Genomic DNA, 22,778 nt, shown 5'->3' with positions numbered 1-22,778 from the left:
AGATACGCATACAGTGAGCCAGACAACGGCACTGTACGTTCAACAAATCGCTGTCTGAGTGGACTGGATGCATCCTCAGTCAGATATCTCAGCAGAACACTGATAGCTGTAACGGCCTCTGCATCACTCAGCAACAGCCCACGCCATCCGAAGTTAAATGACCCTGTGTCTGCACTTGCCGAAGGGAACCTGATGTACTCCGACCACCTATCACCCACAGGCTCAGGACACTCGACAGGCTTGCGTGAATCACAGCCGCCACTGGTTACCAAATCGGCAGGTAGCTGCTGAAGAACGCTCTCGAATGAGTCGCTGAAAGATCCAACCAACAGAACTGTGATGTTGTTGGCATCGTAGAATCTGCGATGGTAGTCGATGATCTCCTGGTTTGTCAGCGTCGCAATATCCTTGGTAAGGCCGCCAGCTTGGAAAGAATACGGTGATTTCTCAGAATACATCAACTTGTACAAAGCAGCCCTCATCAAATCGACTCTACCATTCTCGCGCATAACCACCTCGCTGAAAACGACGCCTCGCTCCTTGCCATCAGCGTCGAAATGGTAGACTTCAGTTACGAACTGGTCGTCGGATAGTAGAGGATGAAGAACATGGTCCAGAAAGACTGGTAGTATGTTGGCGATCGCCTCTTCGCCTGCAGTTGTAACCGTGTAGAATATGCGGTCTGCATTGGTACACCCGCATGTACCATATGAGAAATTACAGCCAGCAATTGCACCTAGGCTTCCATAGTTGGGATATCTTTCTGATCCACAGACTACCAGGTGTTCGAGTGTGTGCGGCAGACCCTTGTTGTCTGTGGCAATTGTCGGCACGCAAATAGTAAGACGACACAGCGGGTTCGGAACCCGATACAGTACAACTCACATGTTGTTCTCATGCTGACGGTACACCGTGGTGCGGAATCCCTGACCAGCAGTACCACTCTGGTATTCAAAGTCATCGCCTTCTCTAACAAAAAGTGCACCTGGCTGAGCTGATGTAGTTGCCATGTTGAATAATAGAAAAATGAGTGTGGAAAATATGCAGAGAAGGGATTAGTCCGGTGCGCTTTTAAAGACGTTAGGATAGACAACTGTGGTTTATCTCTGAGCCAAAGCCGCAGCAATTGTAGAGAGCAGACTAGTGTGCGAAAAATGTTTGAATGCAGCTGCGGTGACACCCGAATTCCCATGAGCTGCAGCAGAAATGCAGCTTGTGGTTGTCAAACAAGCCTGTTTTGTGGACAGAAGATGGCTTGGCAGTTCATAGTTCTTCCTGTACCAATCCGTTGCTTTGCGTGCTGAGCGCGGAGGCAAATTTGAGTAGATTTACATGTAGCGTAGTGTGGACGCCCCGCTTATTCACCTAGGTGCTGCCCGCCATACATATGAACTACTACTCATATACATGCACTAACCTACAAAGTACCTGTGCTATTGTGACATGGCGAGCAAATCACTGATATCCTAGAATACATGGGCAATGTGGGGAATGGAATGCCCAGACAAACCAGACCCTATCACGACATGGCCGCGGTCCTTTTGGCCGCAGTGAGAAACAAACAGCCATCACTTTCCACACGAACAATGCCCAGGTATTCGGAAACTGCCGATCCACGTCTATGCATTCATAGCTGTATGTCCCTGAGCCATCTTTTGCAAGGGTTGCCAAGGGATGCAGCAACCCAAACGCTGTCTCGCTCCTTACTCTCCACTTCATCGTTTTTACCGTTGGAAATGGGTACTCCTAATAGTGAGTTCGATACTATCGTGTCCCAGATGTGCGTATTAGTTTGGAATACACGGCGTGGTGATAGTCACACAGATGCTAACTAGCACTTTCACAATTAGAACTCTCGGAGCGACTGTGGATGCATCACTGACTGTTGCTATTTTGCTATGGCCACCTGGAAAGGATCCTGGCGCACCAGTTCCGAAACAGAAACGCACACTTGCTGCCCTTAGCGCCGTTTGTTTCGCCTCCCTTGCTGCGTCTATTACCAGTGTCCACCTGAGCTCGACCGCCTCGCTGCTGGCATCAGTAACTGTGCTTGGGCATACGCTGTCTTATCATGCGGCTAGTGATGGCGCTGCATTCCTGAACGTTACTCGTGCTATTTTTATGGTGGTCATCTCAGCGCCCCACCTGAATATTTGCATGTTAACAAGTGCTCTGTCCCACCTTGCTATTGCGTGGTATATGCTCATTCCTTCGACACAGAGAGAAATACGCAGCTACTTCCGTGGTCTATTTGGCCTCGATGCAGCCGCCCTTATACGACTATGTTCTAAGCGTGATCCGACAGTAGCAGACTTTGAATGCGAGGATAGCATAAAGTGGACTCTGGATGGCATTGGGAGACTGCAGTTTGACAAGCGGAAGTCCTATTTCATCCTTCGCGGGTATCTGGCCTTTGCCTGGAAGCAGCTTCTCGTCTTGTCAGTCATTGATACCGCTATCCACATATGCGCCTATTATAAAGGAGTCGTGTTCGCTATGCTCATAAGTGCTGTAAATCCAGAGAATGCCGTGGACAGTTCTACCACACTTGCCCTATGTGCAACCTGGAGCGTGTTGTCAATGGCAAGTGTTGTGGATTCACACCAGCAGATATTCAAACAAATGTTCCACTGGAGGATTCTCGACGTTATCCGCAACAAGATCATTGCTATTGAGACATCCCGAAGATGTGGCCGCCTTACAGAATACTTTTATTCAGTTAGATATTCTGGTCCCACCTATATGCTATCACGTAGCATAGAATGCGTGCTGCAGACACTTAGCCATTCAGTTGCCAGCGTGCTTAGCATCCGACTACTCGTATCTAAGATTGGTTGGCACTCGATCCTGCCAATTATTTCCATGGCTGTATTCTCCATTGTGAAAAACCTGGTCGAAGCCAAGGTTGAAGCACTGAGGAAGAAGAGTAAGGTTCAGTCGAGGCCTACATTCTACTCTGGTCTGTATACGCTGCTCCAAAACATGCGCACGGTCAAGTTCTACGGCTGGGAGAGTGGATTCAAAATGGTTCGCACATCCAGTGATCGTCCTCAATATGTTCCACCCCTATTTTGGCGCATCGCAAGCTATATTGTCACCCTCATCGGCAGCTCGGCTATTCAGCTCGTGACTGCTCTGACTGTTGGGTCGTATCTCCGGTCGTCTGGAACGTTGACGTTTACTGAGGTGATGATAGTAGTATCGTCGGCAACACATATCGCAGGATTTGCCTTGAGGTGTTCAAGCGTTTCGTCTGATATTCGAAGCATCCATAAATATGCAACTGCACTAGAGAGGATATTCGAGGACGACTCTAGCAGGTACATCGAGTCTGCTGTTCAAGTAGGCGATACTGCAGTAGAGCTCGACAGGTGTGCATTCCAGTGGGGTCCTGACAAGTTCACTCTTGCACCAACGACACTGCATGTCAAGACTGGCGAGTTTGCAGTGGTTGTTGGCAGAATCGGAAGTGGAAAATCGTCGCTGTTGTCTGCTATCTGCAGTGAGATGCCGCTGGTTTCAGGCACAGGGTGCACATACGGTCGGATCGGGTATGTCAGTCAGAAGCCATGGATCATGAATGCGACATTCCGTGAAAACGTGCTGTTTGGCCAGGCCTTTGACGAGAAGTTCTACTGGCGCGTTGTCGAGGCATGTGCACTAGCTGAAGATGTCAAGCTGTTTCCGGCGCAAGATTTGTCAGAGATCGGACCGCGTGGCATCAACCTGTCTGGCGGACAGAGGGTACGACTGGCACTGGCCCGTGCTATTTACTCCCGCGCAGACATCTATGTTTTGGATGACCTACTGGCGGCAGTTGATGCACATGTCGAGCGGCATCTGATCGAAAATGTGCTTGTTGGCAGTGGAGTGATCAGCGACAAGACGCGTATCCTGGTCACACACGCCGAGCATGTCGTCCCGCTGGCGGATAAGGTCATTGCACTGACAAACGGCGTAGCAGATATCGTGGATCAGCATCCTGTGGCGTTTACTCAAAGCCCGCCAAAATCGCCGTCAGAGGATTATGAAGATTTGTCCAAGAGCAGTGATGGAGGATCTGGCCAATTCACCCTTGACCCGGAGATTGGCGTCCCGCAGTTTCAGTGGTCGTACATGTGGCGATATCTGAGGATGAGCGGATTGCATATTGTTGGAGTAACATTTGCGATCCAAGCAGCTGGTGCCTATGCGACGTTCTATGTTGACAGCTTGCGCCTGAACTTGGTCATGGACAACAATAGGGAGAGTATGGTACAATCGCTGCAAACTTATCTGCTCATGAACGCCTTGGTCAACATGCTCCAGGTTCAGATTGACATGTTGATCAGCTGGATTCGAACTGGATTGTGGTCGACCCGTGTAAAGGAACATACTCGTAAGAAGGTACTTGACACACTGCTATATATGCCGTTGTCGCAGTTTGAGAGCCTCCCGAGTGAAAAAATGTCCTTCCTTTTCCATCAGGACCGGAGACTCCTTTGCGATTTTCTTCCAGACGACATTTGTCGCCAATCTCTGGGGATATTCTATGCCATCAACGCAGTTGCGCACGGAATGCGGCGAATGCCACAGATGCTTTTGGCCGTAGTGCCTCTGGTTGCCGTATTGGCAGTGGTTAAAGGAACGATCAGCGCCACAGAGAAAAGGGCTACTGATGCGTTCTATGGGACATCCAAATTTAATCCTATGACGATGTTCCGCGTGGTTTTGGGTGGCCAAGAGGTAATGCGTATCCACAGAGTCCTTGGTGCGCATCTACAGGTGTGTGCATCTAGCATTGCTACATACAGCGTGATATTGTGGCAACATCGACTGCTAGATATTATGAGCCTGGTGGTTGATGGCCTTGCCACTGTAACGCTCAAGTCGGCCATTCTATTCTATCTGGTTTGGAGGTCGTCTATCTTGGGACTGCCAGTAGCACCAGGCGAGATTGAGATGAGTATGAGGCTCTCTGGAGATCACGTTGTCAGGAATCAAGAGAGTACTACGTTCCAGTAGTGGCATCAGGCGTGTCTTACCACGCCTCTCGAGATACTTCGTCTATACTGGGCTTCCGCGCGAGGCACCCAGGGTCATCGAGGAATCACGGCCGCCCCAGAACTGGCCAGCCGATGGCACTGTCGAGTTCCGAAACTACAGTATGAAGGTATCGCGAGGATCAGGACACTGTTCTGAACAGCATTTCGTTTTCAGTTGGTTGCAAGGAGAAAGTTGGCATCGTCGGGCGCACTGGTGCTGGCAAGTCGTCGCTGACATATGCACTGCTACGCATGATTGAACCAGCAGGTGGTTCAATCTTCATCGACGGGGTGGATATCTCGACAATTGGCCTCCAGGACCTTCGTTCCAAGATCAGCATTATCCCTCAAGATCCAGCTCTGTTTGTCGGTACAATACGCGAGAACCTGGATCTGCTGAATGAATTCGCTGACGATGAGGTTTGGGCTGCAATTCGCAAGGGCTATATCGAAGATCTTGTCATGAAACCATCCCAGATATACGCCAAAAAGGACAAGTTCAGCGGCCCGTGGGTCGAAGGAACGGGTCTGGATAAATGGATCGAAGATGGTGGCAAGAATTTCAGCGTCGGAGAGCGCCAGCTCATTAGTCTGTGCCGTGCACTACTTTGGAAGCGCAAGGTCTTGATTCTCGATGAGGCGACGGCGAATGTCGACACAAAGACCGACCAGATCATAGCAGCATGTTATCCGCAAGGAGTTCAAGGACTGCACGATCCTGACCATTGCGCACCGGCTCAAGGACGGTCATGGACAGCAACAGGATCCTGGTCATGGATCAGGGCAAAGTTGCCGAGTTTGACACTCCAGCCAACCTGCTAGCACACGGACTCGCTATTCAAAAGCCTTGTTGAGAGCATGGAGTTTAATGAGAAGCGCTAAAAGACGACTACTAATAAATTCAAATGCGTTGGTCATTGCTGCTGATGGTTACAGCTTCAAGCATTGTTGGCATGGGGTTTAATACAGGATGCCCAACCTCAGACTCCGAGCTGCAGCGAGCCGCGAGCCATCTGTCCAGGTCGGCTCAGTGACGCGAAGAGGATGAGCCAAGCCTTCTTTTTTGCTGCTCAGCTTTTCTCTACTCCATATTGCATTCCAACGAGGTTGACGCCTTTACTCCTTTCCTGAAATGACAGCTGCCAAGGAGCTAAATGAGGCAGCCAAAGAGTGGCAATTGAAGGCGGGCGAAGAGTTCCGGTTCGAGGTTGCGTTTAGAAAGACGATCAAGGTCACGCTTGTGTCTGGGTGTGCCGAGTACTTTGGTGCTGAGCTCGGTCCAACAACAGACTACTCGTTCAGCGGCGAAAACGGGGCGATATTCTCTTGGGAGGGGTGCACTCTGCGGGTGGTGGGCGAGTGCCAGTCGGCCTATGTCGCCGGCGAGACACCCATGGACTCGTACATCAATGTGCATATGGCGCTGCAGCAGAAGCGCGTCCAGGCGCACGGTGATATCTCTGGTGGCAGCGATGAATCAGCCGCAACGCCACGGGTCATGATTATCGGACCTGAGGACAGTGGCAAGACGTCAATTGCAAAGCTGCTGCTGAACTACGCGGTGCGGATGCAAGGAGACACCGCTTTTTGCTGATCTGGATCCGCATGAAGCTACAATCACGGTTCCTGGCACGTTGTCGGTGACACCAATCACGCATGCCATTAGCATTGAGGACAGCTGGATAGGGTACGCGGAGGCATCATCAAATGCACCTCCAGCTACACCGATCGTGTGGCAGTTTGGGCACGAGCAGCCGACCGACAACGTGCTGCTGTATAAACTGTTGGTAGATAGAGTCGCGCAATCAATTGACTTGCGGCTGCGCACGGATCGATTTGCGGCAGGATCAGGATTCGTCGTCGATACGCGGGGCGTCTCAGATGCAAGCAAGTACGAAGTGCTCGAGTATGCAGCCGAAAAGTTGAAAATCAACGTGCTGATTGTGGTTGGCAACGAGCGCATGTACAGCGCGTTTTCGAGCAAAATGGCTGGCGTGACGGTTGTCAAGCTGGCCAAGTCTGGTGGTGTGGTTGATCGCGAGCCTGCGTTTCGCCGGCAGTACAACAGCCGCATTGTCAGGCAGTACTTTTACGGAACCAGCGGCAATCCGGTATCGTCGTACTCGACCATCACAAACTTTGACGACATCCTGGTTGTGCGCATTGGCGAAGATGCACGAGCGCCATCGTCGACATTGCCGCTGGGCGAATCCCGTATGGTGACTGATACGAGCGTGCTGGAAGTCACTCCCGACGAGGGCCTCTCGCACTCGATTCTGGCTGTGACTGACGCCAGGCGGGACGAGGCAAGGGAGGGTGTTGTTGGCATGCAGGCGCTGGGATTCGTGAGTGTGACCGGCGTGGATATGGCAAAGAAGCGGCTGACGCTGCTGGCGCCTGTTCCTGGCCGACTGCAGAAACCGGTTCTGCTCTATGGCGGGATCAAGTGGATGGAGACATAAGATAGCCGCTGATAGCTCTTGACACTGGATATTTGGCTGTGCAAAATGTATGACTGAAAACATCCGGCAGACATGACGATCCTGGGGAGGTCCGAAGGAGGGGATTGCGACGGATGTGCAAAAACGAGGGCCTGACGCATGTCATGTGGACATGAGCTGTCGCATCTGCAGCGTGGTAGGTCGTTCTCGCACAAAAAAGATGTGGTGCGTGAGGGCCCCGCTGCGTGTGATTCCAAAAAGCCCTCGTTGACAACCTTCTGCTGCTTCCCGCCTCAGCTCCTACGATAATTCCCAGCGTCCTATTCTACATAATATTCTTCCTGTACCGCTGTCTATCCCAAGCTCTAACCACATTCCCTAGCCGTACGTATGATGCAGGAGCGTGCCATTCTCAGCTACCACGACACAGTGCTGTTCAAGGGCGACCCCAGCTACCCTGCACGAAGGGCAATGGCTAAACGACAATATCCTGAGCTTCTACTTTGAGTATCTGATGCACGACATCCTCAAAGGCGACGACTCGGTACTGTTTCTGAAGCCAACAATCTCATACTACCTGACACACCAGGCAGCGTCGCCCAATCTTCTGGCCGTGGCGCCGAGCAACATGGACCTGCAAAGAAGTGATATTCATCCCCGTCAACGGGCAGCAGCCTGCCGACCCGTCGCGGCCGTTTATGCGCAGGGGCATAGCGCACTGGTCCCTGACTCATCTATATCCGGTCGACACGCACCTACCATTACTTTGACAGCCTGGCGGCGACAAACTATAGTGCAGCGTCGCAGACACAGCGCCGCATCGACTATCTTCTGGGCAACGAGCTGACGAAGATTGTCATGCACAGCTGCCCGCAACAGGAGAACGGATTCGACTGCGGGATGTTTGTGGTGCTGTTTGCGGATGTTGCTGGCGAGGAGATACGCGGACTTGCGGCTGCCAAGCTCGCCGCAGATGCTAGATATCAGCGTGCCGGACTTGATACAGCGGCCAATGTCGCCGTTTGCAAATTACAAAGCGCCGTTCACATTCTTTAGACCGATGATGCTCAAGCCGCCAGTCATCGAAAACACCTTCTGGTGGATCGACTATGGCGACCTGGTTCATCCGATAAAGGCTCGCAAGATTCTGCTAGACCTCATCCACAATATGGACTGCTAAGAAGAGCATGCCGGTGTTTATGTGACACCCCCAGATCCAAAACACCGCGCGCTGGTAAGGTGTGCAGCCATGCAGCAGGATTGGCACCTGGCAACGCAGGCAGTTTTCTCACAAGCAGCATACATTTGGCTCTAATAGCATAAATTTTGACCCTTCTAGCAGACGTGCCAAGAGGAAAGCGCATGTGGAAAGTCAAACAGGTGTTTGCAACAGAGAGGAGAGATGCCTCGGTGATGGACAAGAACCACATGACGCCATGTGCATACATAGACCGCAGCGGTTGGGAAGGAGCGGGAGCACCAGGGGAGTCTCTCTGGCTCGGGGTGATCAGAGATTGACTGCACACATGCATCGACGATGTATCTGTTGTAGGCACAGAGAAAAGCCCAATGTGAGGCTGGAGTTGGGCACCATCTGTCGGCAAAAATGATTTGTATTTGAAAAGGGTTCAGGGTAATAATAGGTCCACTAGCCAGACTCGTTAGTCTTGGATTCTTCAACGAGCTTGGCGAACAGGCTGTCCTCGTTCCCGAGCAGGTTTTGCGGGCTGTCGTACTCTGCCAGCCGACCGCCGTCCATGACCATGATCATGTCGCTGTCGATGACAGTGTTGAGGCGGTGGGCGATGGTCAGCACCGTGCAATCCTTGAACTCCTTGCGGATCGACTCCTGGATAATAGCATCGGTGGCATTGTCGATAGCGGCGGTCGCCTCGTCGAGCACCAGGATCTTGGCGCGCTTGAGCAGGGCACGGGCCAGGACAGATAAGCTGGCGCTGGCCAACGCTGAAGTTCTCGCCGCTCTGCGTCACAACAAACTCCAGACGCTCGTCCTTGGAGCGGATAAGGTCGCCAAGGTGGGCATTGTCGAGCGCACGCCAGACTTCGTCGTCCGAGTACTTGTTGAACGGATCCAGGTTCTCACGGATAGTACCAGCAAACAGCACCGGGTCCTGGGGGATGATCGAGAGGCGACTGCGAACATCAAAGAGACCGTACTTGGAGATGTCCTGGCCGTCGAGCAGAATCTGGCCTGACGCACCTTCAATGATACGGAACAGCGCCAGCGTCAGCGACGACTTGCCAGCACCAGTGCGTCCAACGATGCCGACCTTCTGGTTGGGCATGACGCGGAACGACAGATCCTTGAGCACCAAATCCAGACCCTCGCGGTAGCGCGTCGAGTAGTTGCAGGAACTCTACGACACCCTGCTCGGGCCAGTCCTCAGTGGGGCGGTGGTCCTCGACGATTGTAGCAGCCTCGGACGGCAGGCGGGCGTATTCGGCGGCACGCTCCAGCTGCACCATCGAGTTCTCAACTTCGGTGTAGGAGCGCACCGACCAGTTGAGCGAGCTGGTGAAGTCGAGCGCATAGGCAACCGACAGACCGACAAGGCCAGAGTCACTGTAGCCAAGGTAGTGGACGGCCAGGACAGCCAGCATGGTGGTGCCCAGCATGACCAGGTTGCCGAGGGTCTCGAGGCGCAGCGACAGCCAGCGGTTGATAGGACAGCGAGGCGTAGTAGGCGCGGATGGTTTTTGCGACACGGGCTTCGTTTTCACCGGTGAAGCGCAGGCTCCTGGCCGTAGGCGCGGATACTGGGGGCTCCACCAATGGACTCCTGGAAGTGAGCAAAGACGGGCGACCGCGTGGTGGAGTCGAGACGGCGCAGCTCGCGGCTGCTGAACAGGTAGCGCTGCTGGAGGTAACGGTAGACAAGGGCGAGCGGAATCATGATCACTACCATGGCAGGCGTGGACATGGAGATGACGACGACAGCGGAGATCACGCCGACCATGGTACTGACAAGGCCGGAGCACGAGCGTGGCAGGGACTCGTCGCAGCGCTGCAGGTCCGACGAGAAGCGGTTGAGGATGCGGCCGAGCGGGGTGACGTCAAAGAAGGATGTCGGGGAACGCAGAACGCCCACAAGCATGCTCTCGTGTATCTTGCGGGAGGCGCGGATGGCGCAGAGCGTCCACAGCACCAGCGACTGGATGGCCGACATGGCGCCGCCGAGCGTGCCCAGGGCGCCGTAGATGAGTAGGTAGTAGATCACGGTATGGCGCTCGGCGAATGAGCGCAGGCCGTTCGATTCGGTGTCGGTGTTGGACGATGCCCAGTTCTTGAGCCACAGGTTAGCCAGCACGTTGCTGATGGAAGCACACAGGATGGCAATCGCATATATGACCACGTTGCGCATGCCACAGGCCCGGAAGTAGGTCGTGTATGTGCTCCACTCGACGCGGCCCTGGCGACTGACCTCGGTGGCGATGATGCGGTTCGACTCGCGCGCCTCCTGCTCCTCCAGCTCCCGGCGGGGCACGCCCTGGGCAGCACCGCGCTTCTTGCGGTCCTGCGCGGCGTGGACAGTGCCGATGCTGGCGCGGCCCAGGGTCTGCCTGGTGGACTTGCGGGTGATGCCCACACCGGGCAGCGCCAGAGTGCCGTCCTGCTCGTTGGTAGTTTCCTCGTCCTCGTAGTACTCGACGTCCGAGTTGTCGTTGCTGCCGCCGGGCGTGTTGGCGGCGGAGCTCTCGATGAACTTGTGGACAAAGTCGAAGATCTCGCCCTTGCTCTCCATGACCTGCGCAAACGTGCCGCGCTCGACGATCTGCCCGTCGCGCAGCATTGTAACCGAGTCAACCATGGTCAGGTACTGCACAGCGTTGGTCACCAGGACACGCGTGCGGGACTTGAGCAGACCCTGCGGGCCGAGCACCTGGGTGAAGATGTGCTTGCCGACATGGGCATCGACGGCAGAGAGCGGGATCATCGAGGAGGTACACATCGGCACGGGCATAGACAGCGCGGGCCAGCGAGACACGGGCCTTCTGGCCACCCGACAGGTTGATTCCCTTCTCGCCGATCTCGGTCAGATCTCCGCCGGGCAGCATGTCGAGATCGGGGCGCAGCGCGCAGGCGTCAATGACCTTTTCGTAGAACTCGGGCTCGTACTTGTGGCCAAACAGGACGTTCTCCTTGAGCGTGGCATTCATGATCCACGCCTGCTGCGGAACGTAGGCGACCTTTCCAGACACAACCGACAGTGCCGCTCTCCTTGAGCATGTCGCCTAGGATAGCCGACACCAGCGACGACTTGCCAGAGCCCACACGGCCGATAATGGCAAACAGCTCGTCGCGCTTGCACTCGATGTTGATGTCCTTGAGCGAGGGCTGCTCGGTCATGAGCCACTTGAACGTGCCGTTCTTGATGGTCACCAGCACGTCGTCGGGGGAGGCTGAGGGCGAGTCGCGGTCGTACGGCTCGTTGTTGATCGAGGAGAAGTCGATCTCCTCGGCGGTTAGGAACTCGAAGATGCGGCGGTGCGAGACCATGCACTCGAGGAAGGCCGGGATGACCATGGGCCCGTGCGACAGCGGCCAGCGCAGCATGTTGAACAGCGTCAGAGCGACAAATACCAGCTGCGGCGTCAGCGGGCCATGCGACTTGCCATCAGCCAGGGCGTAGAGGCCAAAGGTCGAGAACGACACAGCAAAGGGCACCAGCGTGACGATGAACGAGAAGCCGGCCTGGAGGATTCCGTACTTGCGGATGGTGGCCAGCTCCAGCTTCTCTCGGATGTGGTTGACGCGGCGGATGAAACGACGACTCCCAGGCATAGAGCTTGATGATCTTGATGCCCGACAGCACCTCGTCCATGATCTTCATGCGGCGGTCGCGGAAGCCCATAAGCAGCTTGTTCTGGTTGCGCATGCGCCGGCTGATGCGCGCCGACGTCGGAATGCTGACGAGCATAGCGAACACTCCAGCAAAGATGCTCCAGCCAAGCGTCCGGTACAGCAGATGGAGCGCCAGGACAATCTGCAGCGGCGAGCTCCACAGGTGGTGCGAGAAGTTGCTAGAGAAATCTGCCACGCGCTGCGAGTCCACGCTCATGTGCGTGACGATCTCGCCGACGCTGAATTTCTGCCGCGCGTCGTTGGACAGCGCCAGCGTCTTGCGGTAGATGGCCGTTGTGTAGCTGGTCTTGAGCATGCAGTTGACCTTCTGGTTCTGCACCCAGTGCTGCTGGAACGCCAGTGTCTGGATCGTCGCCACAATGAACATCGACAGCGCATAAAAGTACCCGTTCTCCACCGGCTCCGCCTGCGGCGTGTTATACGTGCCCACAAAGCCAATCAGCCGCGACAGCAGGATCGGGTTCAGGAATGACACCAGGTCCTTGATCAGCTTGTAGAAACCGCCCAGCAGATACGGCACGCCGTACGTGCGCAGCGTCGCACGGAACAGCGATGGCTGTCCTGACTGCAGCTCCGTCCTGCCAGTTGCGCTGGAAGTTATCCGTGACCACGTCCGGCTGGTACTCGGGCATCAGCTCCCATGTGTCCTCGAGCTGCAGCGGCTTGTTGTACCCGAGCTCCAGCAGCGGCGTCATCCACGAAAACGTCAGCCGCTCGAAGATGTTGGCACGCTCCTCGGGCGACTGGTACGCGCTGTAGCCCGTGTAGTCCTCGTCGTCCTCGTCAACCAGCTCATACAGCATGTGCGGCTTCGGCTGTGCCTCGAGCACCAGCGTCGCCGTGGCTGTCGCAATAAACGCAGCGATGGCAATAACCGCCGGCGGATCCGACTCCAGAACACCCGTCGTGAACTCGGTGCGCAGCCGCACCAGCGACAGACACACCGTGGCCAGCCAGAACAGCAGCAGCACCGTCCGAGGCGATCCGGTTGCCCTAGCTGCTCGCGCTTGTGGAGGATACACTGCCAGTGCCACCGCAACAGTCTGGACGCCCAGCCCGACCGTATACACATTCTGGTACGGGTAGAGGCTGGCCCACATCACAAATTCAGACGCCGATGCGAAAACGGCCGAGACTGCCAGCGCCATCTTCGCCCAGTAGAGTCCCGGCGCGACGATGGCGCGGGGGAGGCGCGGCGCCGAGCGCAGCTGCTTCAGCCGGATGGTCGCTGCGATTACAAATGCGATGTTGAGACCCGTTGCCAGCGCGCCGTACTGGAAGCACGTCGTGAGGTCGGCTGGCCGTGTGGGGCTCAGCGGGCCCCAGCCCTCGCTTGCCGGGCAAAACGACGGCATTGGAGATTTAAAGCCTTACTGCCCTAAAGAGTGTGAATGGAGATCAATAGTGTCGGCCCAATGTAGTCTGGGCAGGCCTAAAAAGCGGAAGAAGAAAAAAGCGAAGCAGAGAAGCAAATGGTTGTGCAGTCAAAGCGCACAGCGGCTTTAAATGGACTGCAACGCAAAAAAAACTGTCCTGGCACAAACCCGTTTTTCAGTGCACAAATGGAACTCGGCTTCCGTTGCGATCTAGGCGAGGGCACAAGTCCTATCTGTAGATCTGCCATAGCGCCCATGCTGCAGCAGAAATGGCGGTGACGCTGGCTGCCTACTGCATAGAGTTGTCACGTGGGTGCAATCAGCTGGCGCAAGATGGCAGCGGGCCCTCTACCCCTGAAACCTGCCAGACACCGCCGGCCGCTGCGGCCAGAGCAGGGGGTCTACGTGGCTCCATTGCACAGCTGCTGATGCCACCGCGTGATGACAAATGACTCTGTGTCGGCGACACCCCCCGCTTCATATAACTCTGCTGCTGGCAGGGGGATCTGGCATGCGTAGGTGCGGACTCTGCATGTCTCGCACGCCAACAGCCACCAGCGGTAGCGCGCTATTCTGCGCAAATTCAGTGCGCTGCGTATTAACACTCAGCTGATTCGTCCGGATTGTTCTAAGCCTGCGAGCCCTCTAGGCAGACATGCTGGCCCCTCCCCATCCTTGAGCTGCCTAGCTGACAAATCGCAAAAAGTATTTTTTTCCACAGGACGAAGCACAGAGCAGGACCTGGCTTTGAGGGATCGGCACTGGTGAGTAATTTCCTGCTGTCTAATTCGTCTGTGCGTGTCGTCGTAAACACACAGGAGAGCTGGAGTCGGCTCGGGGAAACTATTTAAATGAAGCCCCGCCCGCCAGTCGCTGCCGGGCCAACCACCATACCCATCGAACCCCTTTCACTTTGGAATTCCCCTGAATCCTCCTTTCACCACTTTTTTCTGCGATCCGTGACAGACATGGTCAAGCCTCGTGGATTCTGCACCAACGCAGAAGGCTGGGTACGTTGCCGCAGGAGCTTGCTGGTCGCCTTGCGCTACGACCACTCGGTGCTGCTTGCTAATTACTGCTTTTTCCTGATTAGGGCCCCTGGAGCTCCCGGCGTGAAATCGACCTGACTCCCTGCTTTGAGCATGGAGTGCTGGGTCCGGCTCTCAACCTGCTGTTCATTGTCCCTGGCGCTGGTGCGGCTGCGCAAGCTGCAAGGAATGTATGCGCTGCCCAGCCCGTACACAAAGACAGCGGTGTATTACATAAAGATGGCCCTGGCTGTCGGCATTGCGGTGGCATCTGTCGCTGAGCTTGTACACACGGTAATGCAGCGGCCACTGTCGCGCAGTTTCAATGTGTTTGTGGTCGGTCTGTTTGTGCAGACCGCCGCCTACCTGCTGGCTGTCGATCTGCATCACTACGAGCAGACACGGGCGCGCACGTCCTCGGGGATTCTGCTTCTTTACTGGCTCACCAGCCTGCTCCTGGACGGCGTGATGCTGCGCTCTGATCTGCACCGCAAGCGCGCGCTCCTGCCAGCACGGTATGCCGAGCTCGCCATGACCCTGGCTGTGTTCAGCGCCGAGCTGTGGCCGCGCAAGGCTGGTGGAATACGCGCTGGCGGAGGACGACGATCTGGATGACGACTCGGTGAGCCGCTTTGGCGTGCATTCGCCAGTGGAGGACGCGAATATTTTCTCGCAGCTGACGTTCTCGTGGATGTCGCCGCTGCTGAAGCTGGGGCGCACCAAGCTTCTGACCGAGGCAGACCTGTGGGACCTGCCGCGCAAGTACGCACCGTCGAGGATTGCGGCCCAGTTCGAGGAGAAGTGGCAGCACGAAGTCGACAATGAGGCGAAGCGCCAGCCATCGCTGATCCGGGCGCTGTGGAGCACGGTGGGGCTGCCGTTTGCGCTGGCCGGGTTCTTCAAGCTGATCCAGGATATCCTGCAGTTCACGCAGCCGGTGCTGCTGTCGCGTCTGATTGGCTTTGTGTCGTCGTTCTCGACCGACCACCCGCAGCCAATCTCGAACGGATACTTTCTATGCATTCGCGATGCTCGGCCTGCAGATCATCCAGACCCTGTTCCTTCACCAGTACTTCCAGCTGGGCATGACCACAGGCATGAAGATCAAGTCGAGCCTGACCTCGGCCATCTACCGCAAGGGGCTGAGGCTGTCGAACGACACGCGCCAGGACTACACCATTGGCAACATCACCACGCTGTTTTCGGTTGATGTTGAGCGCATCGGCGGTGTTGTCGACTACATGCACATTGCGTGGTCAGGGCCCCGTCCAGATCATCTTTGCTGTGTATCTCCTGTACAACACCCTCGGCTGGTCGGTGTTTGCCGGAATTCCTGGTCATGATCCTGGCCATCCCCGTCAACGGCTGGCTGACGACGCGCATGCGCGACCTGCAGAAGGCACAGATGACGAACAAGGACAAGCGCACGACGATGATCGACGAGGCCCTGTCAGGAATCAAGGTGATCAAGCTCTATGCCTGGGAGCGCTCGTTCCTGGAGAACATCCGCGACGTGCGCGAGAACTTTGAGCTGGCCACAATGAAAAAGTACGGCATCATGAACGCCTACGCGTCGCTGTCGATGATGGTTGTGCCATTCCTGGTCTCGTTCCTGACGTTCTTTGTCTACGCCATGTTTGACGGCGAGTCGCACGGCCCGCTGACTGCCCAGCTGGTGTTTGTCGCCCTGTCGCTGTTCAACCTGCTGCGCTTCCCGCTGACCATGTTCCCAATCATCATCTCGTCGATTGTCGAGGCCAGTGTTGCGCTGGGCCGGATCTACAAGCTGCTGGTCAGCGACGAGCTCGACTTGGATTCGATCACACGGCTGGAGAGCGTGCGCAAGACTGCATCGCCTGGCGAGACTGAGGTCGCTGTGCGTGTCAGTGACGCTGCGTTCAAGTGGGACCGCAACGGCGCCAATATTCTGGACAACGTTGACTTTGCCGCCAAGAGCGACGAGCATCTGGCGGTTGTGGGTCGGGTGGGTTCTGGCAAGTCCTCGCTGGTCTCGGCTCTGCTCGGCGACATGCGCAAGGTGCGTGGCGAGGTCACTATCCACGGCAAGGTGGCCTATGCGTCGCAGCAGCCATGGATCATGAACGCGACGCTGCGTGATAACATCCTTTTCGGGCTAAAGTACAACGAGGAGTTCTACAACCGCGTCATTGACGCCTGCGCGCTGCGCCCCGACCTCGAGATTCTGGCGGCCGGCGATCTGACCGAGATCGGTGAGAAGGGAATCAACCTGTCGGGTGGCCAGAAGGCCCGTGTCTCGCTGGCCCGTGCTGTCTACTCGCGTGCCGATGTGTATATTCTCGACGATCCGCTTTCTGCAGTCGATGCCCATGTCGGCCGCCATCTGTTTGACCAGGTGCTTGGCCCGCAGGGTCTGCTCAAGTCCCGCACGCGCATCCACATTACCAACGCGGTGCAATACCTGACCCGCTGCGACTCGGTGATGCTGCTGCGCGACGGGCAGATTGCTGAGTATGGCTCTGCCTTGTCGCTGATGGAGCGCCGTGGCCTGGTCTTCAATCTGGTTCAGGAGTTTGGCAACGGTGATTTGTCTACCCCTGCGTCATCCGCAGTCACGCCGACAGCTAGCTTCACGCAGCTTGCTCCGCCTGCCGACGCTATGGACGGCGACCTGTCTAGTTCAAGCAGCGGGCGCCGCCGCTCGACCGTGCAGACGCTGCCAGCAGCCAGTGTTGCGCCGATCCAGAGAGCCGGCCAGCTGCGCACCACCGACAGCATCCAGGGCGATCAGCTTATTGAAGCCGAGATCTCGGCTACCGGCAAGGTCTCGACGGAGTCATACATTGACTATCTGCGCGCATGCACGTTCTACGGCATCTTCGTGTTCGTAGCCAGCATGCTGATGAACCAGGGGCTGCTGGTGCTCAGCAACGTGTGGCTAAAGACATGGTCGTCGGCGAACGAGCAGCATGAGCGCGAAGGCACCGAGGACCCACACAAGCCCATGTACTACATCACTATTTATGGTCTGTATGGAGTCGTCGCCGCGGTCTTCTGCTTGATCCGGTCGCAGACGCTGTGGACAATCTGCGCTGTCAACTCTGGAAAGACCACGCACAAGAACATGCTGTACGCGGTGTTCCGCTCGCCCATGTCGTTCTTTGACACAACCCCGCTGGGCCGGATCCTGCAGCGCTTTTCCAAGGACCAGAACTCGGTGGACTCGGTGATTCCGCAGACCCTGGCGTCGTGGTTCCAGAACCTGTCCAACATCTCCTTTTCGGTGATTGTCATTGTGGTGTCGTTCCCGGCGTTTGGTGTAGTCCTGGTGCCGGTGGTCGTGTTCTTCTTCTACCTGAAGCACTACTTCTTGACGACGTCGCGGACACTGAAGCGTCTGGACTCGACCACGCGGTCGCCCATCTACGCGAGCTTCCAGGAAACCCTCGGCGGTGCCTCGACGGTGCGCGCCTACGGACAGGCCGAGCGGTTCATGGCCGAGAACATCCGCAAGCTGGACGCCAACCAGCGGTGCGTGTTCCCGTACCTGTCTCTGAACCGCTGGCTGGCGGTGCGGCTCGAGTTCATGTCGGCGTGCATTATCTTCGCGACAGCCCTGCTAGGCGTCCTGTCGCTAAAATACAGCGCCATTGACGCCGGCCTTGTTGGCCTGTCGGTCACCTATGCCCTGCAGAGCACGCAGCAGGTGAACTGGATGCTGCGCATGGAGTGCGATCTGGAGAACTCCATGTGCGACTACGTGCGCATCCAAGAGTACGAGCATCTGCCATCTGAGGCGCCCGAGGTCATTGAGGACAACCGCCCCACTGAGCAGTGGCCCGAGCAGGGTGCTGTCGAGTTCCGCAACTACTCGACGCGCTACCGCGAGGGTCTGGATCTGGTGCTGAGGGAAATCTCGTTCACTATCCGTCCCAAAGAGAAGGTCGGCATCGTTGGACGCACTGGCGCTGGCAAGTCGTCGCTGACGCTGGCGCTGTTCCGTATCATTGAAGGTGCGTCGGGCCAGATTCTGCTCGACGGCCAGGACATCTCCAAGTACGGTCTCTTTGATCTGCGTAGCCGCCTCTCGATCATCCCCCAGGACCCGGTGCTGTTTGCTGGCTCGGTTCGTAGTAACCTGGATCCGTTCAACAAGTACTCGGACGACGAGATCTGGCGTGCGCTGGACAACGCCCACCTGGGCGATGCCATTCGCGCAAAGGACGAGCGTCTGGAGTTTGTTGTGACGCAGGGCGGCGAGAACTTCAGCGTTGGCCAGCGCCAGCTTATCTGCCTGGCCCGTGCCCTGCTCAAGCGCGCCAAGATCCTGGTGCTCGACGAGGCTACAGCGGCGATTGATCCCGAGAGCGACTCCATCATCCAGGAGTCGATCCGCAAGGAGTTCAAGGATTGCACGGTGCTGACCATCGCCCACCGCCTCAACACCATCGTCGACTCCGACCGTATCCTGGTGCTTGACAAGGGGAAGGTGGCAGAGTTCGACACGCCAGAGATCCTGCTGAACAAGCAGGACGGCGTGTTCCGCGAGCTCTGGGCAAGGTCTAACGAAAACTAAGAGATGCTGTTATTCGGAATTCCTTGAGTGTTTTCAATATAAGCTTTTTACCAAATCCCTCAGTGTCGGATCATCAATGAACTTGTCAATCGACACATCGTCGCTGAGTCCCTTGCGGCGTCGGGTCTTGAGCATAAAGTCCCTGGCTAGCTGCTGCGCCGACGACGGCTCCAGGGGCCGCAGCACAATCTCCTTGTCAAGCGGCTCTCCGGGCACAACCTGCCAGTGGTCAAAGAACTGCTGGCAGAACGCCTGCCCGTTGGTGTATGTGCGCAGGTCGGTCTCGAACCCGAACGAGTCAATCGTTGGCAGCATCGCCTTGATCGTGTACATGGGCGACCCGGGCTTGGGCGCGTCGTGGGTGACGTGGCCGCGCCGGCGGCCCAGAACCGTGTAGACAGCCGAGACGCAGTCAGCAGGCGCCTGGATCTCGACATGCTCGATGGGCTCCATGAGCCGCGGCTCAGATGTCAAAAAGCTCGAGTAGCAGACACGCCGCGCTGCCGGGATCAGCTGGCCGCCGCCGCGGTGGATGGCGGCGCTGGCCAGGTCCACCGAGAGGATGCGGAACCGCGTGTTGCGCATCGGCTCATCGCACAGCGGGCCTTCGCGCGCTGCCCACTGGAAGCCCTGCTTGACCGAGTCGCGCACGCTGCGCAGTAGGGCCTTGTCTGTCTCTCCCGGTAGCGTGTCGTCAGACAGCATGTTTGGGCCCTGGGGACCCGGTCCAAATGCCCAGATCGAGCGCCCGGCCAGGATGTCCCAGCCGTAGTTGGCCTCAAAGAACTGGCCGACCTGGCGCGCTGGCCACTGCAGCGAAACCTTGCCCGACTCGATGTCCTCGGCAATCCCCTGCTCCATGGGCTCAGCAATGATAGGTCAGCCGGTTCTTGCCGTTGGGCGAGTCGCCAAATACCTTGATCGCCGAGGTCTCCGAGACGGTCTCGCGGAAGGCCACCACCGGGTCAGCGACCTTGATCTCGATCTCACTGTACATTGTCCGCAGGTCGTGCATGATGCAGTCCAGGTACAACTCGCCGCTGCCCAGCACAATGTGCTCGCCGCTCTCCTCGACGCGTGTCTGCACCAGTGGGTACGATTTGCCAATCTTGCGCAGGCCACTGAGCATCTTGGGCAGCTCCGACGGGTTTACGGGCTCCACGGCTACCTTCATCACGGGATCCGAGGGGAACTGCAGCGGCCGGATAACCGCCAGGTCGTCTTCAGGCACCGACGTATCGACAATGGTCGCAGTCTTGCTAATCGGCCCGTCAACTCCGCCCAGCAGGACCCAGCTGCCGGCGCCAAGCCCTGACACCGGGATCTTGTAGCGCGAGCAGTACACCCATGCGTCAGTCACGGTGGCTATGGCCATGTCTTCATCGTCGCCAGGCGAGTAGCCCTCGCCAAGCACACGCACGTTCTGGCCCACGCTGACATGCCCGCTGAAGATGCGGCCCAGGGCAAAGAACTGCGAGGCATCGGACGACGGGTACTGCTTGGCCACAGCAATTACCAGTGGCCCATTGGCGTCGCACTGCCGCATCGCCTGTGCTGTCTCTGTATCCATCTGGCCTGTGTACAGCGACATTGTCTTGCGCTCGGCATTTGCTGCTGGCGATGGGATGTGTGTCTCGCACATGTCGACGAGTCCGGTCGGCGGACCAAAGAACTGCGTCATGACCCGCCGCAGCAGGTCGTGCACGTCCAGTGCGTAGTCCTCTTTTCGTAGCTTGATCCCCAGCGACTCGACCACTGGCCGCAGGGCAGGCTCGTCCTCGCCGACAACCTGGGCAAACACCTTATACAGCGGCTCCAAGATAAAGTGCAGGAACGACCGCTTCGCCTCCTTGCCATGTGCTGCGTTCTGCTTGCGCATAAAAGTGCGCCGCTGCGGGTGGTAGTACACGTCGCCCCACAGGCGCTTGGCCAAGTCGCGTGCCCGCACTGGCATATCCCATTTCGCTACATACTGCTGCGCAAACGATTCGAGAGAGAAGCACCAGCCGTAGGACGACGACGCAAAACATACGTTCCCCAGCTCTGGCGACACGCGCATCTCGGGCTTGGCTAGCGGGCAGGCGGCAATCGCCTTGTTGACCTCCTCGATCGTCAGCTTCAGCTTGTAGTACGCGTCGGCTGGCGGCAGCTTGAGCTCCAGCATCAGTCGGTCCACCTTGTTGACCACCAGCGTGATTGGGAGCTGCTCGCGCACCGCCAGCTGGATAATGCGCTCTGTGTTGGTCATCACGCCCTCGACTACATCGACCACCAGCACCACGCCGTCTGAGAGCCGCATTGCCGCCACCACCTCGTCGATAAAGTTGACATGGCCAGGCGAGTCCATGATATTCAGCGCCAGGCTCTTCCCCTTGGTGTTTTGGGCCACTAGAGATACTGGCATCGACTTTAGACTGATCATGCGCCGCCGCTCAAGCTGATGCACATCCGTGTATCCAAACGCCTTGTCGTTGGGCTTCGCCATTTTGGCCGTCGGTGTTGCCCGCGGTGTAGCGGTATCCCAGTCCTTCCACTCGTGTGTCGAGGCCACCAAAAGGTCTACCATCGACGTTTTGCCGTGGTGCAGGTGCCCGGCGACCACCACATTGCGGATCATGGCCGGGTACCCTTGCAGATCAACCAGGAACTCCTTCGTATATGCGGTGTCGGGCAGCTCGTCTTCCTCGGCCACCTGGAACTTGCGTGTCTTGAGCGGCGCAATGATCGGCTCTGTCAACGGCTGCGTGTCCTCTTCCTGTACCAGCGCCTCGACGTCGGGACCGTACACTTCCTCGGCCTCCGGGTAGTACTTTTTGTCCTCGTGCAGGACGATCTGGTTCATGGCAGCATCGACGCGCTGGATCATCATATGCCGATTTGACTCGTCGGCATCGGCGTCATCGTCAGAGCCTTGCTCTGAGGCATTGTCGCCCCCGCTGCCATTACCGCCCGGCATGCCTGCCGCAGGCTCGGCCTGCTCGACCTCGCTGTCGCTCTCCTCTTCTGACGACGAGGAGCCCAGGTCCGGTCCAATGTAATTGCCAAACTCGTCGTAATTGGGATCGTCCATTGCGTCTGCCAGGGAGGGGTCGGGTACGAACGCGTTTGCTAAACAAGTAGAAAGTGGTGTTAAAAAGGAAAGGCGGCGCTTGTCTGGAATTGCGCCTGCCAATGCGCAAAACTGCTGCAAGCGAAAACTCATATTCTGATCACCGCCCGCGGATTTTATCAGGATCAAGGCCCGGCCACGCAAGCAACCTCGGCTTCTCGGCGCTTCTCAATTGCTCAGCGGAGGGTACGTGTACATCATCGCTCGGCGGACGGGCTGGCGTGGCTCGCTTCTTTTTCCCTTCCAACGCAACCGCTCTGCTTCAAACACACTTTTCTTATTCTTGGCCGTGTCTATAACTGATTGCCAGCTTTCCTATTTCTCATTTTTACCACCAACTCCAGTTTGTTATAGAATCTC

General features: G+C 56.8%; 8 protein-coding genes across 8 annotated transcripts; 4 read left to right on the top strand and 4 right to left on the bottom strand.

Annotated features, from left to right (window-relative positions):
• Positions 1-287: 287 nt before the first annotated feature.
• DL89DRAFT_211626 (uncharacterized protein) lies at positions 288-782 on the bottom strand (the record flags this gene model as incomplete). The annotated part of the gene is made up of 1 exon (XM_040884207.1): positions 288-782. A coding segment is annotated over one exon (495 nt), but the record flags the coding sequence as incomplete, so codon positions are not given.
• Positions 783-1,066: 284 nt separating this feature from the next.
• On the bottom strand, positions 1,067-1,477 carry DL89DRAFT_266837 (uncharacterized protein; the record flags this gene model as incomplete). Its single annotated transcript, XM_040887260.1, has 3 exons — positions 1,067-1,140; positions 1,179-1,300; positions 1,429-1,477. The coding sequence occupies 3 exons, from the start codon at positions 1,475-1,477 to the stop codon at positions 1,081-1,083; spliced, it is 231 nt and encodes a 76-aa protein (XP_040744237.1). The 3' UTR covers positions 1,067-1,080.
• A 239-nt stretch (positions 1,478-1,716) lies between these two features.
• On the top strand, positions 1,717-5,971 carry DL89DRAFT_266836 (P-loop containing nucleoside triphosphate hydrolase protein). Its single transcript, XM_040887259.1, has 18 exons — positions 1,717-1,884; positions 1,915-2,002; positions 2,042-2,110; positions 2,138-2,192; positions 2,223-2,245; positions 2,267-2,304; positions 2,326-2,336; positions 2,361-2,487; positions 2,524-2,571; positions 2,608-2,731; positions 2,762-2,799; positions 2,830-2,880; positions 2,905-4,945; positions 4,977-5,130; positions 5,153-5,675; positions 5,704-5,723; positions 5,767-5,812; positions 5,847-5,971. The coding sequence occupies exons 1-18, from the start codon at positions 1,825-1,827 to the stop codon at positions 5,904-5,906; spliced, it is 3,576 nt and encodes a 1,191-aa protein (XP_040744236.1). The 5' UTR covers positions 1,717-1,824; the 3' UTR covers positions 5,907-5,971.
• A 141-nt stretch (positions 5,972-6,112) lies between these two features.
• Positions 6,113-7,571, top strand: DL89DRAFT_266835 (Clp1-domain-containing protein). Its single transcript, XM_040887258.1, has 2 exons — positions 6,113-6,519; positions 6,599-7,571. The coding sequence occupies exons 1-2, from the start codon at positions 6,157-6,159 to the stop codon at positions 7,484-7,486; spliced, it is 1,251 nt and encodes a 416-aa protein (XP_040744235.1). The 5' UTR covers positions 6,113-6,156; the 3' UTR covers positions 7,487-7,571.
• Positions 7,572-7,907: 336 nt separating this feature from the next.
• DL89DRAFT_266834 (uncharacterized protein) lies at positions 7,908-8,848 on the top strand (the record flags this gene model as incomplete). The annotated part of the gene is made up of 4 exons (XM_040887257.1): positions 7,908-8,078; positions 8,137-8,186; positions 8,239-8,379; positions 8,402-8,848. Coding segments are annotated over 4 exons (606 nt in total), but the record flags the coding sequence as incomplete, so codon positions are not given.
• Positions 8,849-9,113: 265 nt separating this feature from the next.
• Positions 9,114-13,750, bottom strand: DL89DRAFT_278020 (uncharacterized protein; the record flags this gene model as incomplete). The annotated part of the gene is given in 8 exon segments (XM_040889488.1): positions 9,114-9,383; positions 9,430-9,810; positions 9,848-10,224; positions 10,245-11,382; positions 11,435-11,674; positions 11,694-12,221; positions 12,301-12,906; positions 12,959-13,750. 8 exon segments carry the CDS (start codon positions 13,703-13,705, stop codon positions 9,114-9,116), a joined length of 4,287 nt encoding a protein of 1,428 aa, XP_040744233.1. The 5' UTR covers positions 13,706-13,750.
• Positions 13,751-14,624: 874 nt separating this feature from the next.
• On the top strand, positions 14,625-19,309 carry DL89DRAFT_278019 (P-loop containing nucleoside triphosphate hydrolase protein; the record flags this gene model as incomplete). Its single annotated transcript, XM_040889487.1, has 5 exons — positions 14,625-14,736; positions 14,820-15,299; positions 15,328-15,726; positions 15,749-16,006; positions 16,027-19,309. Exons 2-5 carry the CDS (start codon positions 14,869-14,871, stop codon positions 19,307-19,309), a joined length of 4,371 nt encoding a protein of 1,456 aa, XP_040744232.1. The 5' UTR covers positions 14,625-14,736; positions 14,820-14,868.
• Positions 19,299-22,439, bottom strand: DL89DRAFT_266832 (elongation factor Tu GTP binding domain-containing 2). The gene is made up of 7 exons (XM_040887256.1): positions 22,318-22,439; positions 22,256-22,296; positions 22,164-22,225; positions 22,140-22,142; positions 22,071-22,118; positions 20,226-22,049; positions 19,299-20,173 (listed from the first exon to the last, which is right to left on the bottom strand). Exons 1-7 carry the CDS (start codon positions 22,377-22,379, stop codon positions 19,343-19,345), a joined length of 2,871 nt encoding a protein of 956 aa, XP_040744231.1. The 5' UTR covers positions 22,380-22,439; the 3' UTR covers positions 19,299-19,342.
• Between the last annotated feature and the right edge of the window lie 339 nt (positions 22,440-22,778).

This window comes from Linderina pennispora (assembly GCF_002104995.1).
Source record: "Linderina pennispora strain ATCC 12442 chromosome Unknown DL89scaffold_5, whole genome shotgun sequence".
In the NCBI taxonomy this organism is placed as follows: Eukaryota; Fungi; Kickxellomycota; class Kickxellomycetes; order Kickxellales; family Kickxellaceae; genus Linderina; species Linderina pennispora.
The sequence above is the reverse complement of the archived record's forward strand: the minus strand, read 5'-3'. Positions and strand labels throughout refer to the sequence as shown.

What these genes read in the sequence shown, in the direction of transcription:
- DL89DRAFT_266835 (XM_040887258.1), top strand. Translation starts at nt 6,157, where the DNA reads ATGACAGCTGCCAAGGAGCTAAATGAGGCAGCCAAAGAGTGGCAATTG. An exon ending in AATCAGCCGCAACGCCACGG is followed by an intron (nt 6,520 to 6,598) that starts GTCATGATTATC and finishes TGCGGATGCAAG; the next exon opens with GAGACACCGCTTTTTGCTGA.
- DL89DRAFT_266832 (XM_040887256.1), bottom strand. Translation starts at nt 22,379, where the DNA reads ATGGACGATCCCAATTACGACGAGTTTGGCAATTACATTGGACCGGAC. An exon ending in TGCGGCAGGCATGCCGGGCG is followed by an intron (nt 22,226 to 22,255) that starts GTAATGGCAGCG and finishes ACAATGCCTCAG; the next exon opens with AGCAAGGCTCTGACGATGAC. An exon ending in CGGAGACCTCGGCGATCAAG is followed by an intron (nt 20,174 to 20,225) that starts GTATTTGGCGAC and finishes ATCATTGCTGAG; the next exon opens with CCCATGGAGCAGGGGATTGC.
- DL89DRAFT_266836 (XM_040887259.1), top strand. Translation starts at nt 1,825, where the DNA reads ATGCTAACTAGCACTTTCACAATTAGAACTCTCGGAGCGACTGTGGAT. An exon ending in CCCTATGTGCAACCTGGAGC is followed by an intron (nt 2,572 to 2,607) that starts GTGTTGTCAATG and finishes GATTCACACCAG; the next exon opens with CAGATATTCAAACAAATGTT. An exon ending in ACCAGGCGAGATTGAGATGA is followed by an intron (nt 4,946 to 4,976) that starts GTATGAGGCTCT and finishes TCACGTTGTCAG; the next exon opens with GAATCAAGAGAGTACTACGT.